Genomic DNA, 22,373 nt, shown 5'->3' with positions numbered 1-22,373 from the left:
CACCCACCCCCACAGACACACGCATAAACACACACACACACCCACACAGACACACACATAAACACGCACGCACACACACACACACACACACACACCCCCCAGACACACACATAAACACGCACACACACACAAACACACACACCCACCCACCCCCCAGACACACACATAAAAACGCACACACACCCACACACACACACCCACCCAGACACACACATAAACACGCACGCACACACACACACACACAAACCCACCCCCACAGACACACACATAAAAACGCACACACACCCACACACACACACCCACCCAGACACACACATAAACACACACACACACACACCCACCCCCCAGACACACACATAAAAACGCACACACACACACACACACACATAAAAACGCACACACACACCCACACCACCCACCCACACCACCCCCACACACACACATAAACGTGGGCACACACACACCCACCCATCCACACCCAACCCCAGACACACACATAAACCCCCCACCCCCCCACCCACCACACACACACATAAACACACATACACACAGTGTTTATCACAGCGGTGCTTCTCTGTTTATGAGTCCATTACCCATCGTGTCTCCCTGCTTAATTGTGTGCTCACACACTCTGGGTCGATAATACTCCTGGACAAGACAATGGAAGGGGAGGTGTGTGTGTGCGTAATTGGGTGACTCTGTCTGTTTGTGTGTCTGTGTGTCACTGGACATCCAAACCTTCTGTCACACAAGCTGCAGAAGAGCACAGTGGCCTTGCGTCTAGTATAAGTCTCTCATATAGACTGGACCTGGAACACACATGGAGAATTGAGGTGCAAAGCATCTGTTGTGACTCATTGTGTTACTCGAAATCTATGGAGCACAGATAACTCCTTCTGCTGTGTGTGGACCTGTCAATCACTCCCCTGACAGCTGTGGGGCCACGCACTGTAGGTTAAATAGAGGACTGGACACAATGATTACAGAGACAGCACATGTACTACTTAGAAACCATTTACCTTTCTCTGGGTCCAGGGAGGCAGGAGGGAGGAACGTAGGGAAGGAGGCAGAGAAAGAGAGAGGGATTAGAAAGAAGAAAAATGGAAGCACAGATAGTGAAAAGACACTGTTAGTAAATTGACTATTCGGGGGAGCAGACAGTGACTCAGGCTTGAGTTTATAGACATTGTATTTCAGAGGATGCTCTTTGGCCCCAATCAGAAGGTGTCTCTATTCCCTGAGCCGCATGTGTGTGTGTGTCTGTGTGTATCTGTGTGAGTGTCTGTGTGTATCTGTGTATATCTGTGTGTGTGTCTGTGTGTATCTGTGTGTATCTGTGTGTGTGTCTGTGTGTATCTGTGTGTATCTGTGTGTGTGTCTGTGTGTATCTGTGTGTGTGTCTGTGTGTATCTGTGTGTATCTGTGTGTGTGTCTGTGTGTATCTGTGTGTGTGTCCGTATGCATTTGTGTGTCTGTGCAAGCTTCAGTTCAGTCAGCTCGGTACTTTTCATTTCCGTGGAAGAGCTTAGTGTTCCGCTCATGACACACAGCAACCATTTCTGCCGTTTGGCATGCCAGCATGCGCACACGTATGCACACATACGCACTCACGCACACATATGCACGCACTCTAAACCTGGGGTTATATGCAACTGAATGTCTGCCTCTCTCTCACCTACTCCCTGACTTACCCTTCGTTATTCTCTTTCATCCTCTCTCCGCTCCCCATTTTAATCTTCCTCCCACTTCTTCATTCCATCACTCTCCTTTCCATTTCTCTCTCCCACCACTGCCCCCCTCTGTCATTCTACCCTCCTTCAACCTCTAATTCTCCACAGCAGTTAAACAGAGGGAATGAAAAGCAGCACTTTTCCACTACATGATATACATAGTGGTTATACTGTATATACCAGTATGGAGAAACCGGCTGAACAGAGGGTCAGCGTAGAATCACGGGTGGCTTTACATTTTGGTCATTCAGCAGACGCTTTTATCCACAGTGACTCACAGTGCAATTATTCTTCGTTGAACCCCTCCACTTATCAGTAAATGGACAGCCCGAGTGGGAGAGTTAGACAGCATTAGTAGAGATCAGAGAGAGCTAGGCAGAGTTACTAGAGAACAGAGAGAGCTAGGCAGAGTTAACAGAGATCAGAGAGAGCTAGGCAGAGTTAACAGAGATCAGAGAGGGTTAGTACATTGAGAGACAGAAAGGTACAGACAGAGAGAGAGAGTGACAGATAGACAGACAGAGAGAGAAACAGGTAGAAATACAAAGATGGAGACAGAGAAAGACAGAGAGAGAGAAGCGTTGAGGTAATGGAGATGTAACTGAGGGTTCCGGCTGCTGTTGTGGTGGTGTAAAAGGGGAGTAACACGTGGGTTGGGTAATACAGGTGTAAATGGGGAGTAACACGTGGGTTGGGTAATACAGGTGTAAAATGGGAGAAACACATGGGTTGGGTAATCCAGGTGTAAAATGGGAGTAACACGTGGGTTGGGTAATACAGGTGTAAAATGGGAGAAACACATGGGTTGGGTAATCCAGGTGTAAAAGGGGAGTAACACATGGGTTGTGTAATACAGGTGTAAAAGGGGATTAACACGTGGGTTGGGTAATCCAGGTGTAAAATGGGAGAAACACATGGGTTGGGTAATCCAGGTGTAAAATGGGAGTAACATGTGGGTTGGGTAATCCAGGTGTAAAATGGGAGTAACACGTGGGTTGGGTAATCCAGGTGTAAAATGGGAGTAACACATGGGTTGTGTAATACAGGTGTAAAAGGGGATTAACACGTGGGTTGGGTAATCCAGGTGTAAAATGGGAGAAACACATGGGTTGGGTAATCCAGGTGTAAAAGGGGAGTAACACGTGGGTTGGGTAATACAGGTGTAAAATGGGAGAAACATATGGGTTGGGTAATACAGGTGTAAAATGGGAGTAACACGTGAGTTGGGTAATACAGGTGTAAAATGGGAGTAACACGTGAGTTGGGTAATACAGGTGTAAAATGGGAGTAACATGTGGGTTGGGTAATACAGGTGTAAAATGAGAGAAACACATGGGTTGGGTAATACAGGTGTAAAATGGGAGTAACACGTGAGTTGGGTAATACAGGTGTAAAATGGGAGTAACCCATGGGTTGGAAAAATACAGGTGTAAAATGAGAGAAACACATGGGTTGGGTAATACAGGTGTAAAAGGGGAGTAACACGTGGGTTGGGTAATACAGGTGAAGGTGGAATGTCAGGGAGAACATGAGCAGGTATAGTCAACAGGACCCATGAAAATAAAGCTGTAGGATTCTGACTGCAGTTTCCTGAGCTGCTGCTCACCAAGTCCTAGTGTTATTCATCAGAAGCTGCATGTCCTCTCCATCATCTGTCTTTGATATACACGCACATACACACACACACACACACACACACAAAGCACATACGCAAGTAAACACACACAGACACACTTCACACAGACTAAAATGATCAATGTATCTAGTGTCGGCCCCCTATGCAAATGCTGTTACACGTTATGCTAATGACAACGCAAATACTGATTATGTAGAAGCCAGAGTAAGTGTTCCTTTTCCTTTGTACTGTCATACAAAGAGGTGTGAGGGTCAGACAGGTGAGGAGAGTGAGCGCATTGATACCTGCTTTCAATTATGCTTGTCTCTGTATTGTCCCAGCTTTAAATCTGGTTGCACTATGATTCAATCTGGTTTAATTTAGGTTGACCTGAATGTTCCTGTTTAATTGAATGGACGAGCGCTGTGTGGTCTAGCAGCGACAGCTAAAGCCAGCTGAGTGAATAAATCATTGGTCTCTAAATTAGTTATTAGACCCTTTTAACACACTCCCAATAATGTCCTTTATCGTCAGCATAAAGAGAATTCTAAACCACAGTAGAGCCATGAGTGAGGGGGTGGAAGTACCTTTTATTTTCAATGATCATATTGTCAAAGTCCAAACCCTGTGTGGCCCCAACACCTGGAATACCGTGGCGCATTCTGCTAAACGTGTTCTCTAATCTGATCTCTCTACATGTATGGGTTCTGCCGATTTGTTCTACTGACATCAGGAAGGGAAAGACAGGCTGATTACAGAGGATCGCCCACACGGACTCCTCCCCTACATTTCCACTGACAAATCACAGGGCACTTGACAGTAGAGCACTAAACCACCGTTAGGAACCACAAAGAACTCCAGCACAGGTTGAGGAAATCATTCGGCGCTGTGTTCTGTGTTGTGGAGAACGTGACGACAAGGCGATATGTACAGAGCTTCTCAGTGACAGGCAGAGAGAGGGAGAGAACGAGAGAGGGAGGCCTGTGAGGTGAATTAGTCACAGCCCACAGTCATTAGTTCTAATGTCTAGCCTTCATTAGGCCCCTGCAATAACAAGTAGTTTAAAACACCCACCCACACTCAGGACCAGGAAGGCGGGGAACACACGGAACCCCACATCCCCCCCACACACACACACCCCCACACACAGCATATAATCGAATGCACAGCATACACATAAAAACACTCACAGATACATATGCAAGCACAAGCACACTTGCACAAACACACACACACACAGACACACAGGTACCTATACATGTAGTCCATCATAGATACCGCCTCAGGCAGAACAAAACTGGAGCAAAGTTAAGTGGGTGTAAAAATAAAGAGATATCTGCTGTATCCCAGTGCTGTTGCCTGAACCCAGCCTGCTGTCCCATCCATTCTGTGAAATGGAGCGGAGGGTTATGACCAATGCAGTGGCGTATGCAGCAGAGGTCCACAGATACGCAGGGATACTGGGGGTTCAACAACGCCAGGGGACAGTGGTATGACTGGTAATGACTTCGGAAATGAAGCAGGATTTCAGCCAAAATGATTTCGGATCTAAAGACCACCTGCTAAGCAAACATGTAGCTGACCCAATTCTGAACACCCAAGATGAAGAAAACCTGAGAAGTGGGTGTGGGTGGTGGTGGGGTGGAACACACAGAGACCCCCTGTGTCAACACATCTAAGATCCCATTACATATTTAACAGCACGCTGTGCTAGCTGGGTGGGTGGCTGAGAGAGGGCCTGGTTGGCAGAGACGTCTGTCCCTGTCCCTCTCTCTCCCTCTTCCTCTCTTCTCTTCCACTCTACCATCCCTCTCTTCTTAAGGGATGTGACAAGGAGAGATGGACCTAGAGATGTGTCGAGAGGAAGACCGCGATAGCGAGAGATTCCCAGTGGGATGAAGACAGGCATGGTGTGAGTGATAGAGAGATATAAAAAGAGAGGGACAGAGGAGTAGAGGGAGAAAGACGTCTCTCCTGTTGTCCTAAGCTCTCTGATCCTTTTTACATCACAGTGCTGTGATCTGATGTGATCAGAGACTCCATCCCTCCATCATTAAGTGTTCGTCTGTGTCTGTAACACAGGCTCTTTTAAAAGGCTGCTATAACGTACAGTAAAGCCAAAGATATCGAGTCATGTGTGATCCATCTCTGCAACGCCCTAACCCTCGGAGAGAGGCAACTACAGCTTCCTATGTTATATAGATCTCCATTATGTCCTGTCACAACCCCTGAGACCAACAAAAAATGCACCGAACGCAGAAACAAACACCTGCTGCTCGGGCTGCACCACCAAGTCCTCCGGGCCATGAAATGTTGCATGTGCAAACAGTGGATGGACTCAGCATACTCCGCATCTTTGTTCTTTCAAAGCCACCAGGGCTGAACGGCTGGCCATCACAGTGAGGGGCAGGTAGGTAGAGATTTATTGGCTGCTGGGACGGAAGGAGGGAGGAGGTCTAGAAGGAGTAAGGGAAATCTATAGGAGGTACAGGAGTTGTAATCTGTCAGAGACAGGGATTACAGCAGGCGTGCCTAACCATGCTAATGAGGGAGAGGGAAAGGATGAGAAAGAAGAGAGAGGATGTGAAAAAAGTGAGAGAGGGAGAGGGAACAGGGAAGAAAAAGAAAGAGAGGTATGCAAAGAGAATGAAAGGACGTAGGAGAAGCTGATTGTGGTTGTTAGCTGGAAGAGCACTTTTGTCCAAGCACACTGGTTCTGGCTGATTTCCTGATTGAGCAAGGAATGTAACAAGAAGCAGCATGGCCTGGCTGGATGTGCTTTGAAAAATCCTGATCTCTGACTCTCCCGGCTTTGCCAGAAGTTGCTGGCAAGGCCAAAATCACAAATCAATACCAGGAAATCGGGAGAAATTAGGGGGGAAAATTATAGAGAAAGGGGAGATAGAGTAGAGAGAGAGGTAAAAGGAGACACAGAGGAGAGAGCAAGAGGAGGAGAACTTGCTCTGGGCTGGGGAAGGAAAGTGTGACAGATGATTGCAGGTTACAGAGTGCCTGTCCCACCCATCCCATAATGACTCTTTAGAGCATACGAGTGGAGGGGTCTGGACTGACAGACAGTGACATCCTACTAAGACCCTGGCTGCTTCTGGAGAGAAGTGATGAATTGTGGGTAGACAGAGGGAGCTGTAAGAGCAGAGCGATGAGTCCTGGGTAATGAGAGACGTGGTAGTGGGGGCCAGACCAGATCAGAGTGGGAAGCAGAAGACATCAATCACTCTGGCATCTATTGAGTGGGCCTGGGTGTTCCTCCATCGTCCCTGTGGACTGTTTAAAGCACACTCATGGTAATTAAAGGAAGGGGACGTGGGCAGCCAATGAGCTATGTCCTATAGGGACATTAGAGAAGGTGAAAGGGTTCATGGGAAATAGGTATGACATGACTGCTAACACGTCGCTGTGACAGAAGCACGCCACTTCATCCCATGATCCCCGCCCACACACGTATGTATACACTCACAAACACACATGTTCATACAAATACACACACTACTGGCAAAAGGCGTAGGCCTGGTATATTGTAAAATATGAATGATGTGTGCTAGAGACCCATTTAGCACTAATGCCTCCTTCCTCGCCTCTTCAGGCCAAAGCTGTCTACAGAAGGTCAACAGGGGGAGGGGAGGGGAGGGTGGAGGGGCAATGAGGAGAGGAATAAACAAGCAGCAGGTCCCTCCGCAGCCTTTTAATGAATATGAATGATGTGTCTGAATGAACAATGTGTTTAAGTTGGCAGCAAACAAGCTGGTCTGATCAGCCATTAGAAACGGAGGTAAAGAGGGCTGTGGCTTGTTACAGTGACATCCATGTTAATGTAAACACCGACTACATTCAGCCAATAGCATCATTAATCAAGACAATCCACTCTTCTCTTTTTCTCCATCTGCCCTCCCAGTTCCAGAGAGAGAGAGAGAGAGAGAGAGAGAGAGAGAGAGAGAGAAAGTCCACTCTTCTCCCTTCTCTCAATCTGCTCTCCTTTTTTCCTGAGAGATGGAGAGAGGAAGAGAGAGAGCAGTGTGACCCCTTTCTTCATCCTCCACTCTTTGAAGTCCACACGTGGTACAGAAGCACCCAGCTCTGCAAAACACACTTCACACAACTGTTCTGCTACACACAGAGACAGACACACTTCACACAACTATTCTGCTACACACAGAGACAGACACACTTCACACAACTGTTCTGCTACACACAGAGACAGACACACTTCACACAACTGTTCTGCTACAGACACACTGCAACACACACACGTTGTTACTAAACGCACGCGCACACACACACACACACACACTATCTCTACTAAACACCCAGTGAGAATGCAGACATTAAAATCCTCTCAAAGCATCCAATATATTCATTCATAATCCTTCCTCTCATCCCTTTTGTTGCTTACTTCCCCTTTTCATTCATTCATTCTTTACTTTGCTTTTCATTCAGAGCCTCTCCCAGCCACAGAAATCATTTCAACACAATCCCCTACAGCTATAGGGTTACAGCAGAGAGACAGAGGAAAATAGAGGAAAGAAGATGAAGACAGAGCTACAACATACTGTAGGTTACACAGCAGCAGAAATGACAGGGAATGAAGGAGAGAGAGAATGACTGAGGGAAAGAGAAAAGAATAGAGGGACAGAGCAATATGTGCATGGGACAGAGGACATGAAGATGTGTAGATGTCTTAATGTGCAAAGCAACAGAAGTCAGTTTTAGAACAACAGAGAACAGACACTCAATGAATGAGATATATATATATATATATATATATATATATATATATACATAGAGAGAGAGAGAGAGAGAGAATGAAACAGACAGCAGAGAACGAAATACTAAGAGAAAGATGAAGAAACTGAGAGAGAGAGAGAGAGAGAGAGAGGGAAAGAGGGATGAGAGTGAGATAGGGACAGAAGGAGAGAGAAAGACACAGCGGAAGTACTCACGGCTTCAGACATCCTCCCTGTTATCGCGGAGCAGTTCCCTGGGTCATTAGTGACATTGCTAGAGCCGTATCACCATAGCACCAGGGGTAAGCAGAGCTTGGCTTGTGATTTTCCTGTCGGCTACTGTCGCTGCGCTACTTGTCCTTCGCTCGCTCTTTCCTTTAAAAAAATCCTCAGAGTCCCCCTTTCCTCCCTGTTCCTTCTCCACTCCCTCACAGTGCCTCTGCTTCACTCTCTCTCTCGCTCTCTCTCTCTCACTTTCTCTCTCGATTTCTTTCTTGTGCACGCTTGATGGGAGAGTCCTCTGCAAGGTCTCCTGTCTTTCACTGTCGGTGAAGCATGTCTTCTCTCCCTCCCAATCTCCCTGGCTCATACGCTATCCATCTCTGTCTAGTTCCAGCTCTAGGACTCCCCCGAACTCTCTCTCTTTCTCGTCACTATTCATGGACCTTCCTCTCCTCCTTCCTTCGTCTTGCTCAATGCAGTAGACAGAGGTAGGCAGGCCTTAGCACAATACCCTCTCTCACACACAGTCTGAGTGAGATGGGAGGACACAGACAGAGTGGGAGAGGAAGAGGAAGAGGGAGCGAGCGGTTAGCCAATAGCGAGCTAGTGGAGGAGAAAGAGCGCTAGAGACAAAGGGTAGAAATAGCGCAAGACCTGGGGAGAAGGAGATAGGACGGGAGGAAGAGGGGGAAATCAACCACACACAGTTTCCACATATATAGACCTATGACTTCATCAAGCCCCTGCCACGTGTTCAGACAGTTGCTGAGTGCTCCTGATATAGACCCATGACTTCATCGGCCACCTAACCCCCCCCCACCTCCCACCCCAACACAGTCAGGGGTTCATTCATATTCAATCAGAGAGAGATGAGAAATAAAGAGAGAGATATGGAGAGAAAGAGAGTGCGAGAGGGAAAAAGGGGGAAGGGGGGGAGATGGAGAGAGAGAGAGAAATACCAAGAGATAGGCAGAGTGTGAGTGAATGTTCAGTACAGGGGATGTTGTTGTGACTCTCAACGATTTCTGGAGAGCGCACACACACACACACACACACACACACGTACACCTAAGCACCTAAACACACACTGACAAATGGACACACACATTCATTAGCAGTCAAAGGTACTTTAAGCTGGGCTCCTCTCTTAAATAACCAACCTGAGAACACTATTTTCTCTACTTCTTTCACTGCATCAATCCATCTCTCCACTTCTCTCATCCTTATCTTAATAAAGCTCTGCCTCGCTCACTTTTTGACTCACATTATTCCGCTGCTCTTCTCTGTCTCCCACCTCCCTGCTCCATGTCTCCCCCTCTCTCACCCCCCCCCCACCCCCCTTCCACACACTCACCCCATCTTGCCCCTATCTGTCCCTCTCCCACTCTCTAACATATTGAAGAGTAGTGGAGTAGATACTGTTGAGCGCAGCAGTTCTTCCCCTACTCTACATTACACCAGCACATTTACACCACACCTGGAGTACCTATGTTCAGCCCAAAACACACCACACACACACACACACACACACAGCTACTTTACAATCACATTACACTGTTGTTCCTATCAGGGTTTATCCTTCCAGTTCTATTAAAGTTGCATCCATGATGGCTTCTTTCGAGGCGGTGACTCAAGCAGCCCAGCCATCCTGTACACTAACCCTGGCGTTGGATTCAACCAGTGAGGAAGACAGCAGAGCTTAGCTAACAGTGCCCTCTAGTGACCTTTCCCTGTTCTGCAGCAACACATGATTGGAGCGTCTTTTTTAAGTGCACTCGTCTCTTATTCATAATAGACACTCTCTCTCTCTCTCTCGGGTTCCTCCATACAGACACTTTGTTGGCTTACATAACATGCAGTGAATAGCTTCTAAACCTTAATTTCCCAACACATTCGAATAAAATACAAGCAAGCGCATCACGATTTCACAATATAACATAGGATTTACCAAAACCAGGTGTAATCATCAAAAAGAAGGGAGAGAGTGGGATGGAAGGAGAGATACAGTAGGTGGAGGGAGAGACAAGAGGTTAGAATGACAGGAAGAGTGGAGATCTAGAGAGGAAAGAGAAAACGACACAGCGTGTCAGACCTACCCTCACAGCCACACTCCCCTACATGCTTTTCCCATTACCTAGAGACAGGCTCTGAAAGTTTTATAACCCAGAGGAAGAGGACGAGGGGGGGGGGGGGGGCGGGGGGGGGGGGGGTGAACAAATAAGAGAGAAACAGAGGAGGAAGGAGAGAATGCAACGTTGTCCCACTTTCTCAAGAAGGAGAACCTCAGGGAAAGACAAGTCACAGAGAAGAGGGGGACAGACAGGGGGACGACCATGTGCACAGGATCCGTTCCACAACTGTCCAGCAAAACCAGAAATCTGAAGGGTCTACATCCTGCCACTAAACATAACCATCTAATGACAGCGCCAAACTACACCATAATCACCACAACCAAAACCACAAACCAGAGCCACTCCGCCATAGATAGAAAGTCTTCTAATATTTATGCGTTCGACATCTACAAGGTCAAAGCGTGCACACTGCTCTCTAGCCCAGGCAGGACTCTGAACCCTGGGGGCGGACATCAACGAAAAGACCCGGTTTCTCAGCCAAGCACCAGAATGCATGAGTCAACAACATGCTCATTATGGACAGGTTAACACCATGTCACATGGTGGAGTGATGGAGCACATCTCCCTTCTGGGGAAAAATAACTAACACATTTTGGTGGACAGAATCTGTCCTAGCACAGTTATTCACTGTCTTCAAGAAATTCATTTTGACTATCTATTATATGTGTAATAGTATAGCAGTATAGCTGGAGCAAACGCTTAAAGCGTTTTCAGGTAGATGTAATAATGAAGGGTAATTAATTCACCAGTAAGTTACACAACATTTTTTTTAATTATAATTTTAAATCAGTCATGCAATAACATGCCAAACTGTATGTTTCTATGAACAACTTCCTCTGATGGATGCAAATATCACCACCGACAGCCAATTAAAACACAGAAAAACATACACACAGTAAACATACAGTAATATTCACACACACACACACATATTTCACATATCACATATTTTGGATTATGATGGGGAGACGTTCTGAAAGCATATGAAGTATAAAATAAGTTCCACTGTTCAATAACATACAGAGTTAGAATCACCTGTATTGGCTTTTGCATCAATCAGTACACATTGATTTTGGTACAATTTAAATGATTTGTTGAAGTTATATGGCTCTTATAAAAGATAATGTAGTAACCAAAGATATTCTAATTTATTCAGTGGAGAAGTGATTTTGTTTCCCGTACCACCTTTCACTGCATCACAACGCCCACTCTCTCCCTTACCGGTCATGGTCCCGGCCGACGCCCCATACACGGATGCTGCTGATTGGCTGCGAGTGGAGCAGGCTCCGGTCGTCGGGGTCAACTAGGGTCAGGTCACGGTCCTGCAGTACCAGCAGCATGCCCTTACCCTGTTGAGACGGTCGACACGTCAGCACCCAGAAACGCGTGCCAACCAATCAGGTGACTTCAGGAGGATGTGTACTCACCTCCCCCCAGACCCCGGCAGAGTCTCGTATGTCCCTCCGGCAGTAGGACAGTTGTCTGATGCAGTGGTGGACTGCTGCACTGCTCCTCCCTTCCAACAGGTCTCTCTCTGCCATCTCCACCCAGCCCAGGGAGCGCACCGGGAACCACTTCAAACACACATACAGCTTCATTCAATATCGGGACCCGGCTAGTTCGCTTTCCTGGATGCTGATTGGATGAAAACCATGATATGCTTAAGAAATAAGGCACAAGGTGGAGCGGTATACGGCTAATATAATATACGAGCTAAAACCAGTTTTCAACATACCGCACAAACCCCTGCCGTATGCCAATATACCACAGCTAAGAGCTGTTCTTAGGCATGATGCACCGTGGAGTGCCTGGACAGTGCTTTTTTGGGGTATATTGCGATTACCAACTGGTTACAGAAGCAGCTAGAGCAGTAAAAAGTGATGTACACCACTGATACCCCACGGATATTAGCTAGTCAGCACTCGGGATTTAAAGTAATCAGTTTACAAAAGCAATACGGAACCTTGCAGGTTTGTGGTACATATAAGACCAATATACCAGCGTTCCAGGGCTGTCCTAGTGTTATGCCTAACCACAGCCTTTACAACCTAATTACACTGCACAAGTCCCATTTTCTATTTCAATCCACATTGTGTCAGTGTGATGTTCTATTGGCTGCACCAGAAACCAACCCAACGAGCATTCCTTTTTTCAAATCACAAGAATAAATGCACACGTCAGCCATCGAGAATCAAACCCAGGCGACTCCAGAGCTTGGAGGCAATTCCAGAAAGTAGAGCATTTGTCATGGATTTCAGGGGGAAGTGTTCTGTCAACGGCTGACAGCTGTACTGGAGCTGTTAGTCAGGGCATTCTGGACGTCCGGCACCCTCTCTGAGGCCTCATTTTTTAAATAAACAACATAACTTACAGAATAAAGCAGTCATCCACACCCTTGTACACACGAATACATAAAAACATTCATTTGAAAGTTTCTTTTCTAAAAGCCCAGTGGAAATGGAGTGACGGGGCGTTAAAGAGTAATCAGCAGAGAACAGGAGTGTGATGCCTTGTGACAGTGTATAAAATATAAAAGGCTGCGTGGCTGAGTTTAACTGGGGGCTCTGACAAACAGAGGGAGCCAGCACAGAGCCAGCTCTAACTCGCCCCAAGCAACCCCCCTTCAAAGCACCACAATGTATTATTCTCTTTAGGATCAGACCGCAGGCTTGTATCTGCTCCCAGGGACAGCCATGCATGCAGACTGTGACACATACATTGGTACAACACGCATTCCCAATAGTCATGTTCTCAAGGATATTAGGCCAAACTGTTGTCTATCTAAATCCTTCCTCCTCCACAGTCTCTTGCCTCTCACCCTCCTCTCTTTATTCTTCCTCTCTCTTTTCTTCCAAACTATTTAACTACACTAACCCTGTCCTCATCAAACTTTCAGATACGATGACATCACCACACCTCCCCAACGTGGAAGCAGATACATACAGCATTAATCCAGCAGGGGGCGCCAGAACTTGCCAAACATTAACTTGGGCCAAGTAGAGAGAAGTAGTTCTGTAAACTACCACCGCGTGGCACTGCTACAGAAAAACTGAATCTCAACGGGCCGCAGGTTACGTCATTCTACACCTTCCTCTCCATCTTGACATCTGGAGACAGCATGGTTAGCATCCTACAGTTATTCATCCAACCAACCTAGTAAAATCAGTGATGAAACGTCTCACCTGAGCCTCTGGGCCAGTGCAGGCACTGTTCAGGTCCACAGTATCTAACTGGGCAGGGCTACGCAAGGACACACAACCATGAACAAATACATTACAGTGTGTATGACTGAATAACAAGGAGATGCTATGCTGAATGTCTGCTAGTACTTAGCAATGTGGATATTGTGTCATAGTGTGTGTGTGTGTCTGTGTGGGTCTTACTGCAGTCTCAGGGAGGCGTAACGTAGAGTAGCTCCTTCAAACGCCTTGAGGCTGGGGTCGGGATACACAGGGTAATCCTTCAGCTCCTGGATGAGAGGTATCTCATTAATATTACATGTGTGATGTTTTATGAGTAATATTGATTACTTTCTAAGGTACATTTGATTTTGGAAATTCAGTAATTTCTAAGCCAGTGGACAATGGTCCAGTAGTGTCTAGTCTTCCAGTGACAATGTTGTGTGTAGCCTTAAAGCGACTGTGTTGTGTTTAGCCTTAAAGCGACTGTGTTGTGTTTAGCCTCACAGTGACTGTGTCGTGTTTAGCCTCACAGTGACTGTGTCGTGTTTAGCCTCACAGTGACTGTGTCGTGTTTAGCCTCACAGTGACTGTGTCGTGTTTAGCCTCACAGTGACTGTGTCGTGTTTAGCCTCACAGTGACTGTGTCGTGTTTAGCCTCACAGTGACTGTGTCGTGTTTAGCCTCACAGTGACTGTGTCGTGTTTAGCCTCACAGTGACTGTGTCGTGTTTAGCCTCACAGTGACTGTGTCGTGTTTAGCCTCACAGTGACTGTGTCGTGTTTAGCTTCACAGTGACTGTGTCGTGTTTAGCCTCACAGTGACTGTGTATGTGTTGTTGTCAAAGCCTCGGTCAGGCAGTGGCACATCAGAGGGAGAGGAGGATGTGGAGGAGGAAGAGGAGCCGGAGGGAGAGGGGACTGGCTCCACTGAACTGTCTGATACCAAACTGCTAGGACGCTGTAGAGAGACGAGGACAGGGAAGGGAAGACAGACAGACGTGATGTTATCAGAGGGACTCTAGTGACAGGACCCAGTGTACACAGACTGTCTGTACCCATATGCAATGCACAATGTGTGTGTGTGTGTGTGTGTGTGTCATGCCTCACCTCACCGGGCGGTCTCACGGTGGCTGTTTCGCCCAGCGTCGGGGGGGAGTGTGTGTGTTCGTTGCCAGCGGCAACAGGGCGGTCATACTGGGTGGCGCCAGTGGGAACATGCCAGAAGTAGACCTCTGACACGTCCGTGACCTCACGCCAGCCTGGGGGAAGGTCCCTATCACCCCACACATCTGCTGAAGCACACAACGTCACACTTTAACACGCGCAACAGCAAACATGAATACACACAGCAGACAACAACGCAGCGACAACACGGAGAAATAACACCAAAGCGCAGTGAAATGTAGAACACAAAACAACTTCCCTTGAGTACACATAACGCACAACGACACGCATAAATGCATCCTACAGACAGAAATACACACGTAACAACAGCACAAACACAAACTGCTGGCAGTCACATAAACACACTTATCTGTAGACAGTAATGCAGTACAAAATGTGCACGGGCAAAGAGAGACTCAGACACTCAGATACACAGATAGTGGACTAGGTCAATTCTGAGGTGGTCATCCTGTTATGTTGTCATAGCAACCATGGGCTAATCTCTGCCAGTAGCGCCCAGTGGACAAGGCCTGCTCTGGACGCTTATCTGCCCAACCTGTTCTCCTCTAGGTACATTTCTTTGTCCCTCGTATCTTCCCTCTCGTCTCTCACTGCTCTCTCCACCCCTTCTCACTGATTTCTCTCGCTTACTCCCCAGCCTATAGGGTACAGCGGCTCACAGGGGGCGTTAAGGATTCAGCAGTTTTCCTGAAGTCACCGTCATCAAGGATAGTGTTGGTACATGACAGCTCTGCAAACTCTTTGCCTTCTCTTAACCAGCTTCATGGTGTAGTCACGATGTAGTCAGTTGATAAAAGTTCATTTGTGGAATGTTTTTCCTTCTTAATATGTTTGGGCCGATAGGCAGAGGGTGACAAGGTAGGGTTGGTATATAGAAGACCATCATTACGTCTGTAATGTAGTAATCCATATTATGTCAAGAACAGCTCAAATAAGCAAACAGAAACAACAGCCCATCACTACTTTAAGACGTGAAGGTCAGTCAATCCGGAAATTTCAAGAACTTGAAATGAAACTGGCTCTCATGAGGACCGCCACAGGAAAGGAAGACCCAGAGTTCCCTCTTCTGCAGAGGATAGGTTAATTAGAGTTACCAGACTCAGAAATAGGCAATTAGCTGCACCTCAGATATGCAGACCAAATAAAAGCGTCACAGAGTTCAAGTAACAGACACATCTCAATATGAACTGTTCAAAGGAGACTTTATGGTTGATTTGCTGCAAAGAAACCATTACTAAAGGACACCAAGAAGAAGAAACTTGCTTGGACCAAGAAACACAGGAAACTGATATTAGACCTGTGGAAATCTGTCTTTTGGTCTGAGAGTCCAAACTTGAGCTTTGCTGGTGACACTATCTGTGACCTATTTAGAATTCAAGGCACACTCAGCCACAGCAGCATTCTGCAGCGAAACACCATCTATCTGGTTAGTGGGACTATAATTACTTTTGTAACAGGACAAAGAACCAAAACACACCTTCAGGTATTGTAAGGGCTATTTGACCAAGAAAATTTGAGTGATGGAGTGGGGCAATAGATGACCAGGCCTCCACAATCACCAACATTAATCCAACAAATGCTTAGCATATGTAGGAACTTGTTTAAAACTGCTGGAAAAGCATTCCAGGTGACTGCCTAATGTAGCTGGTTGAGAGAATGCCAAGAGTGGGCAAAGCTGTCAGCAGAGCAAAGGGTGAAGAATCTAAAATATAAATGAAAGTCAACGGTTGTACATTATAGGGAAAATGGCGTTATTAAGACATCCTGCCAGTGTACAGTACTGACAAGACAACCAAAAGTCCATTAGACAAACAGACAACCACAAGTCCCTTAGACGGACAGATAAATGGACAACGTCCCAACCAGCCACTCAGATAGACAGACAACCCCCTAGCCACGCAGACAGACAGACAACTCCCCAGCCACACAGACAGACCAACAACTCCCCAGCCACGCTGACAGAAAGACAACAACCCAGCCACACAGACAAACAACTCCCCAGCCACTCAGACAGAAAGACAACCACCCAGCCACACAGACAGAAAGACAACCACCCAGCCACACAGACAAACAATTTCCCAGCCACTCAGACAGAAAGACAACCACCCAGCCACACAGACAGAAAGACAACCACCCAGCCACACAGACAAACAATTTCCCAGCCACTCAGACAGAAAGACAACCACCCAGCCACACAGACAGACAAACAACCAGGCAGACACTCCAACAGACAGACAGACAACCACCCAGGCACTCAGACAGACAGACAACCACCCAGACAGACCAACAACTCCCCAGCCACTCAGACAGAGCAACAACTCCCCAGCCACGCAGACAGACAACCACCCAAATAGTCAGACAACCACCAACCCACTCAGACAACCACCCAGCAACTCAGACAGACAGACAGACAACCACCCAACCACTCAGACAACCACCCAGCCACTCAGACAGACAGACAATCACCCAGCCACTCAGACAATCACCCAGCCACTCAGACAGACAGACAGACAATCACCCAGCCACTCAGACAGACAGACAGACAATCACCCAGCCACTCAGACACAGACAGACAATCACCCAGCCACACCAACAACTCCCCAGCCACTCAGACAGAGCAACAACTCCCCAGCCACGCAGACAGACAACCACCCAACCAGTCAGACAACCACCAACCCACTCAGACAACCACCCAGCCACTCAGACAGACAACCACCCAACCAATCAGACAACCACCCAGCAACTCAGACAGACAGACAGACAACCACCCAACCACTCAGACAGACAGACAATCAACCAGCCACTCAGACAGACAGACAACCACCCAGCCAGTCGGACAGGCCCCAGAACAAGCAGGAAATTAAGATAACTGCAGATACATCAGCTCAACTGTAGATAATGTTCATCTGTCTAAATACGTTTGGGACACTAAAATGGAGGGACTATGTACAAAAGTTCTGTAAATAGGTTAATGGCTCATCCAAAATCGATGGCAATGCCTTTAAATGAAAGCTGACAGTCTACACTGTAACCTCAGAGTCATTTCACCAATCCAAATCTAAAGTGTTAGAATACGGAGACAAAACAATAAAGCACTGTCAAAATACTTTTGTAGTTCACTGTATCTGGCTAATAATTAGGAGATTTAAATAAGCATTAGTGTTTTTCTATTTCAATAATACTCTAAATTGAGTAGGAAGGGGAGAATGCTCAAGTTAATAACCTGAATTAACCTAGTTAAAGTTAGATGCAGTCAACACAGATACTATATAATCAGAAGAGATGATAATTAACAAGTAATAAGTTTGTTTACCTGGCCAGCGTGACAGCTCCATCTTTGAGAGGTTTTCATCATTCTACTACTTTTACAGTATTTTGGGGTTATGTATTCATTATTTTGGATGATTATAAATGGTTTTGTGATAAATTAACTAAGATTTAAATTTTGCGAGAAAAAATGTGGAAAAACATACTTCTCACCAATCAGACAACCAAACAATCACTCAGACAGACAACCACCCAGTCACTGACAGACAGACAACGACCCAGTCACTGACAGACAGACAACGACCCAGTCACTGACAGACAGACAACGACCCAGTCACTGACAGACAGCCAGACAGCCACTCAGTCACTGACAGATAGCCAGACAGCCACCCAGTCACTGACAGACAGCCAGACAGCCACCCAGTCACTGACAGACAGCCAGACAGCCACCCAGTCACTGACAGACAGACAGACAGCCAGCCACCCAGTCACTGATAGACAGACAGACAGCCACCCAGTCACTGACAGACAAACAGACACCTATATGGACAGACAATCTCACCTATCTCCTGTGGGGTCTCGGGGGAGGGGCTCTCTTGGGACAAGGTGGTCCAGCTGGAGTCCTCATCCTCCAGGGCAGACTCCACCTTTGTCCCCAGACCGGCTGTGTTAGCATCGCCCCTCTCTGGGTGTGGGCCAAACAATACAGATGGGGTCTGGACCAGGAGTGGGGTGCTCTCCTCCTCCTCTGGCTGCTTAGCGACTGCAGAGGAGTGATGAAGGTATTGGTTTTCGTTGTTGGGGTGCAGCTCCACCTTGATCACTCTGAGCGGGGGGGCCTGGACACTCTGGGAGGGTTTTGGGGGTGTCTCGACATCGTCCAGATACATTGGGATTGGAGATAGGGCCCCCTCACTGCCCAGGGGAGCCGAGGAATTCTGAACGTTGTGCTCCTGGGCCCCGTTGAGAGTAGAGTTTTTGAAGGAGAACGGGGGAGTGCAGGATCCAGGTCCTACTACAGGCTGATTAGCTGTTGGAGTAGCACCCTCTTCCTCCTCGTCTTCCTCTTGATCAGGGGTCTGTTTCTCAACCTCCGGTCTCTCCCTCCCTTCATCCGGACTGACCTGGTCTTTCTCAGGACAAGAGTGTTTCTCATCCTCTTCCTCCTCTTCCTTACTTGGAAGATCTTCTTCCTTTTTACCTTCAATAAGAAAGTCTCCTACTTTGTTCTCTTCACTAGGAGTGTCCTCTTCCTTCTCGTGGAACTCGAGGAAACTCTTGGTCCTCCGACGGAATGGGGGCAAGGCCAGAGAGTTGTCCTTCTCCCGCTCGAACCAATCAGAGCCGTGTACAGGTGCGACAAAGTCGTCATCCTGCTCTTTGAGTTCTGTGTTGGTTTTGGTCTGCCCCTGTTGTTGAGTCTCGGCCTTCCTCTGCAGGTTGGCACCGTTCTTTGCCAGTTTGGGGTTGGTGGAAAAGAAAGAGGAGGAGGAGGAGGAGTAAAGGGCAGAGGATGAAGAGGACTTGGTAGGGAAGCACCTGCCCCCGGTGGGGAGCTGGTTTCGAGTCAGAGGGGTTAGGGTTTCGCTGAGCCCCATGGCGCTACGCACGCTGGTCATGGCATATCTACGCCGGCTCTTTGGTAAAGTGGCAGAACTTCCTGTTTCCATTGGGGTAGGGGACTCTTTTATGACATCACGACCCAAAAGTTGGTTGTAGGAAGAGCGTAGGCTGAGGGAGGTGGGAGGCGCTGCGGCGGAACTGCTGCGATTGGTCAGGCCGACAGAGGAAGGGGAGGAGCCACTGCGGGAGAGAGGGGGGGTGTGGACGGACATCATGATTGACCAGAGATCGAGAGGTCGAATCCCTGCAAACCTGACAGAAGAGAAGTGAAACATCGGATTAAGAGAACAACAAAACACACGCAGCGAGACACACAGACAGACCCCCAAACAGAACCAGAAACACACACACATGCTTGTTTTAATGTACTTGGGAGAACTTTTTTGGCATCACAATTGATTAAAATTCTATCCTTTTGTAACACCTAAGCCTAAACCTAACCCCAACCCCAACCTTAACCACTAAAACCCTATAATAACCCTAACGCTAACCTTAAACCCAAGCCAAAAATAAATACATTAATATAAGTGAGGACCGGCAAAATGTACTCACTAGTCAAGATTTACCATGGGTTAGATTTGAAGACATCTGAACCTGGCCTGAAGTATAGTATTACACGTGCACACTCGTGCACGCATGCATGCACGCACACCAGCTCCAAGAAACTGAACATCTGATATGGTTAACACGGTACATTATCCAATACAGCACTTGACAGAAACGTGGCTTTAGTCGCGTCTCCATGGTGATGAGTCAAGATCACAGGGCTGGATGGAGGTATATGAGGAGGAAACACAAGACAGTCAGCATATGACTAATCCAGTCTAAATGAGAAGCACACATGAATACAGACTGTCTGTACGATCGTAGACAGACCCCCATGCCCAGGGACACCCCCTGGCATTGATCTGGAGCCAGGGCACTCACACAGAATTAAAAGCCTTAACTGTTCAACAATCTGGCAACCTATCGACCAATAGCGGAGGGCTTTATTGACGCACTCTGCGGTGTATTTTGTAACAGTGCCCCAAGCCATCTCCTCACATCTGGGGAAAATGGGACACCGCTTAAACTACAGTGCCAAACCTATAACCTGGCTCCTATTTTCTTGACAGGCTTGGGAATCACGTGGGCGTAGCGCTGTCAGCGTGTTCATTTTTTTTTAACTAACGCTACATGGCAAGGGGGAAAGGAGACAGGCTAATGTAAGGTGGACCTCCAGTGGGTCTAGATACTAGCGTGCCGAAGAGAAAATCCTACTCTCTGAGTTGGTAGTGAGCAACGGAGAGCATCATAATCAGTTCAGATGGTATCAGGATTAGTAAGACTACTACTTTGGGTTTAGCCAAATGGCTGTTTTTTCACACTGTTATTCAGTTCAATCATATCTCCACACACGTACTGTACATACAGTAGACACTTGCACGCATTCATGGCATGACATAAAAGTACACATGCACACACGCATTCACACACATGCACACACGCATTCACACACATGCACACACTCGCTCAAACACACACAAGCGTTCACGCATATACACGGGCACATAAATACATTCATTCTGTACATACAGTACACTCACATAAGTAAACAAAGACACTTTTTTTTTTTTTTTCCATGAAAGGATGGAAAATATGGGCACAGCAGATTTCAAAACAAGACAAGCATTTGGAAAAAGCAAGAGATGATAGTTTAGGAGAAGATATCTCCATGCAATGCACTTTTTCATCAGGGACCCTCATGGCTTCTCTGGGTGTTGTTCTCTGGTTGTTAGAAAGCACTGAAAAACACTAACCTGAAGAGCTTCTGTAACTCTATCTCGCTCCCTCCCTCTCTCTGCCCTCTTTCTTTCAACGATGACACAAATAATGTCAACAAGGTCAATCAGCCTGCACATACTATTTACTATTTTGACCGTATTCTATACACAAGCACTTGTTGACCCTACCTGAAAGTGATATAACATCACCTACAGTTTTCAGGCTTTTTTAATTTTTTTTTTACATTCTTTCACTATTCACTAGTATTTCTTCTGGTAGTTGTGAAGTAAGCAGAAACCTTGTGAACAACATATATACAATGCCTGGCAAAACCCCAGAACTGACAAAAACATGATTGACATGTAACACCAGCACATTATGCAAATGCCCATAGGCCAACTTTTATTCTGCATGTGCACAGCATACATTAGATATGCAGGGGGGTGCTAGGTCCTGTCTGGGTATGAGGTAGGATATTTTTCCTCTGGTGTTGGTGAGCAAGACAAAACGGGAGAGAGAGTTTGTTATGAGAGAAACAAAGGCACAGTGATACAGCAGTTCTCAGTAGGGACATTGACTACAAAGCATCACTAAGCTCAGCTGTTGTCTTAAAACACAATCTTTTTGTTGACCATTTTCATCTCAGTAGGTCATTCATGAGACCTTGCCAGATGATATCACGACCCATAATGCAGAAAGTCAACCAGCGTGTCCTAATTATTGGAAATATCCGGACCTTAAGGGGTGGTTTCCCAAATACAGAATTAGGATTCTCCATTGACCATGTTTTCAGTCGCGTAGACGTAACCCCTGTCTGGGAAACCACCCGTCAGAGTTACTGCAGAAATGAGGAGCAGGCGTTGAAAGAATGACAACCTTACCTAATCTTTACCGTTAAATACACACAGCTTC

General features: G+C 46.9%; 1 protein-coding gene across 5 annotated transcripts in view; it reads right to left on the bottom strand.

The window, feature by feature from the left end:
- LOC105026173 (amyloid-beta A4 precursor protein-binding family B member 2) overlaps positions 1–22,373 on the bottom strand; it is a 31,809-nt gene that overhangs the window by 8,529 nt on the left and 907 nt on the right. For 2 of the 5 annotated variants that reach the window (XM_029119260.2, XM_029119263.2), the window contains exons 2-9: positions 18,637–19,949; positions 14,730–14,914; positions 14,440–14,580; positions 13,825–13,910; positions 13,624–13,681; positions 11,869–12,015; positions 11,663–11,790; positions 1,020–1,025 (exon numbers count right to left, since the gene is read on the bottom strand). In XM_029119260.2, the coding sequence (XP_028975093.1) occupies positions 1,020–1,025; positions 11,663–11,790; positions 11,869–12,015; positions 13,624–13,681; positions 13,825–13,910; positions 14,440–14,580; positions 14,730–14,914; positions 18,637–19,912 (2,027 nt within the window). In that variant the 5' untranslated portion in view covers positions 19,913–19,949. The remainder of the gene's footprint in view (positions 1–1,019; positions 1,026–11,662; positions 11,791–11,868; positions 12,016–13,623; positions 13,682–13,824; positions 13,911–14,439; positions 14,581–14,729; positions 14,915–18,636; positions 19,950–22,373) is intronic. The other 3 variants (XM_029119262.2, XM_029119264.2, XM_029119261.2) reach the window with 2 other exon arrangements.

This window comes from Esox lucius, chromosome 4 (assembly GCF_011004845.1).
Source record: "Esox lucius isolate fEsoLuc1 chromosome 4, fEsoLuc1.pri, whole genome shotgun sequence".
Classification (NCBI taxonomy): Eukaryota; Metazoa; Chordata; class Actinopteri; order Esociformes; family Esocidae; genus Esox; species Esox lucius.
This window is presented reverse-complemented; position numbering and strand designations above follow the sequence as displayed.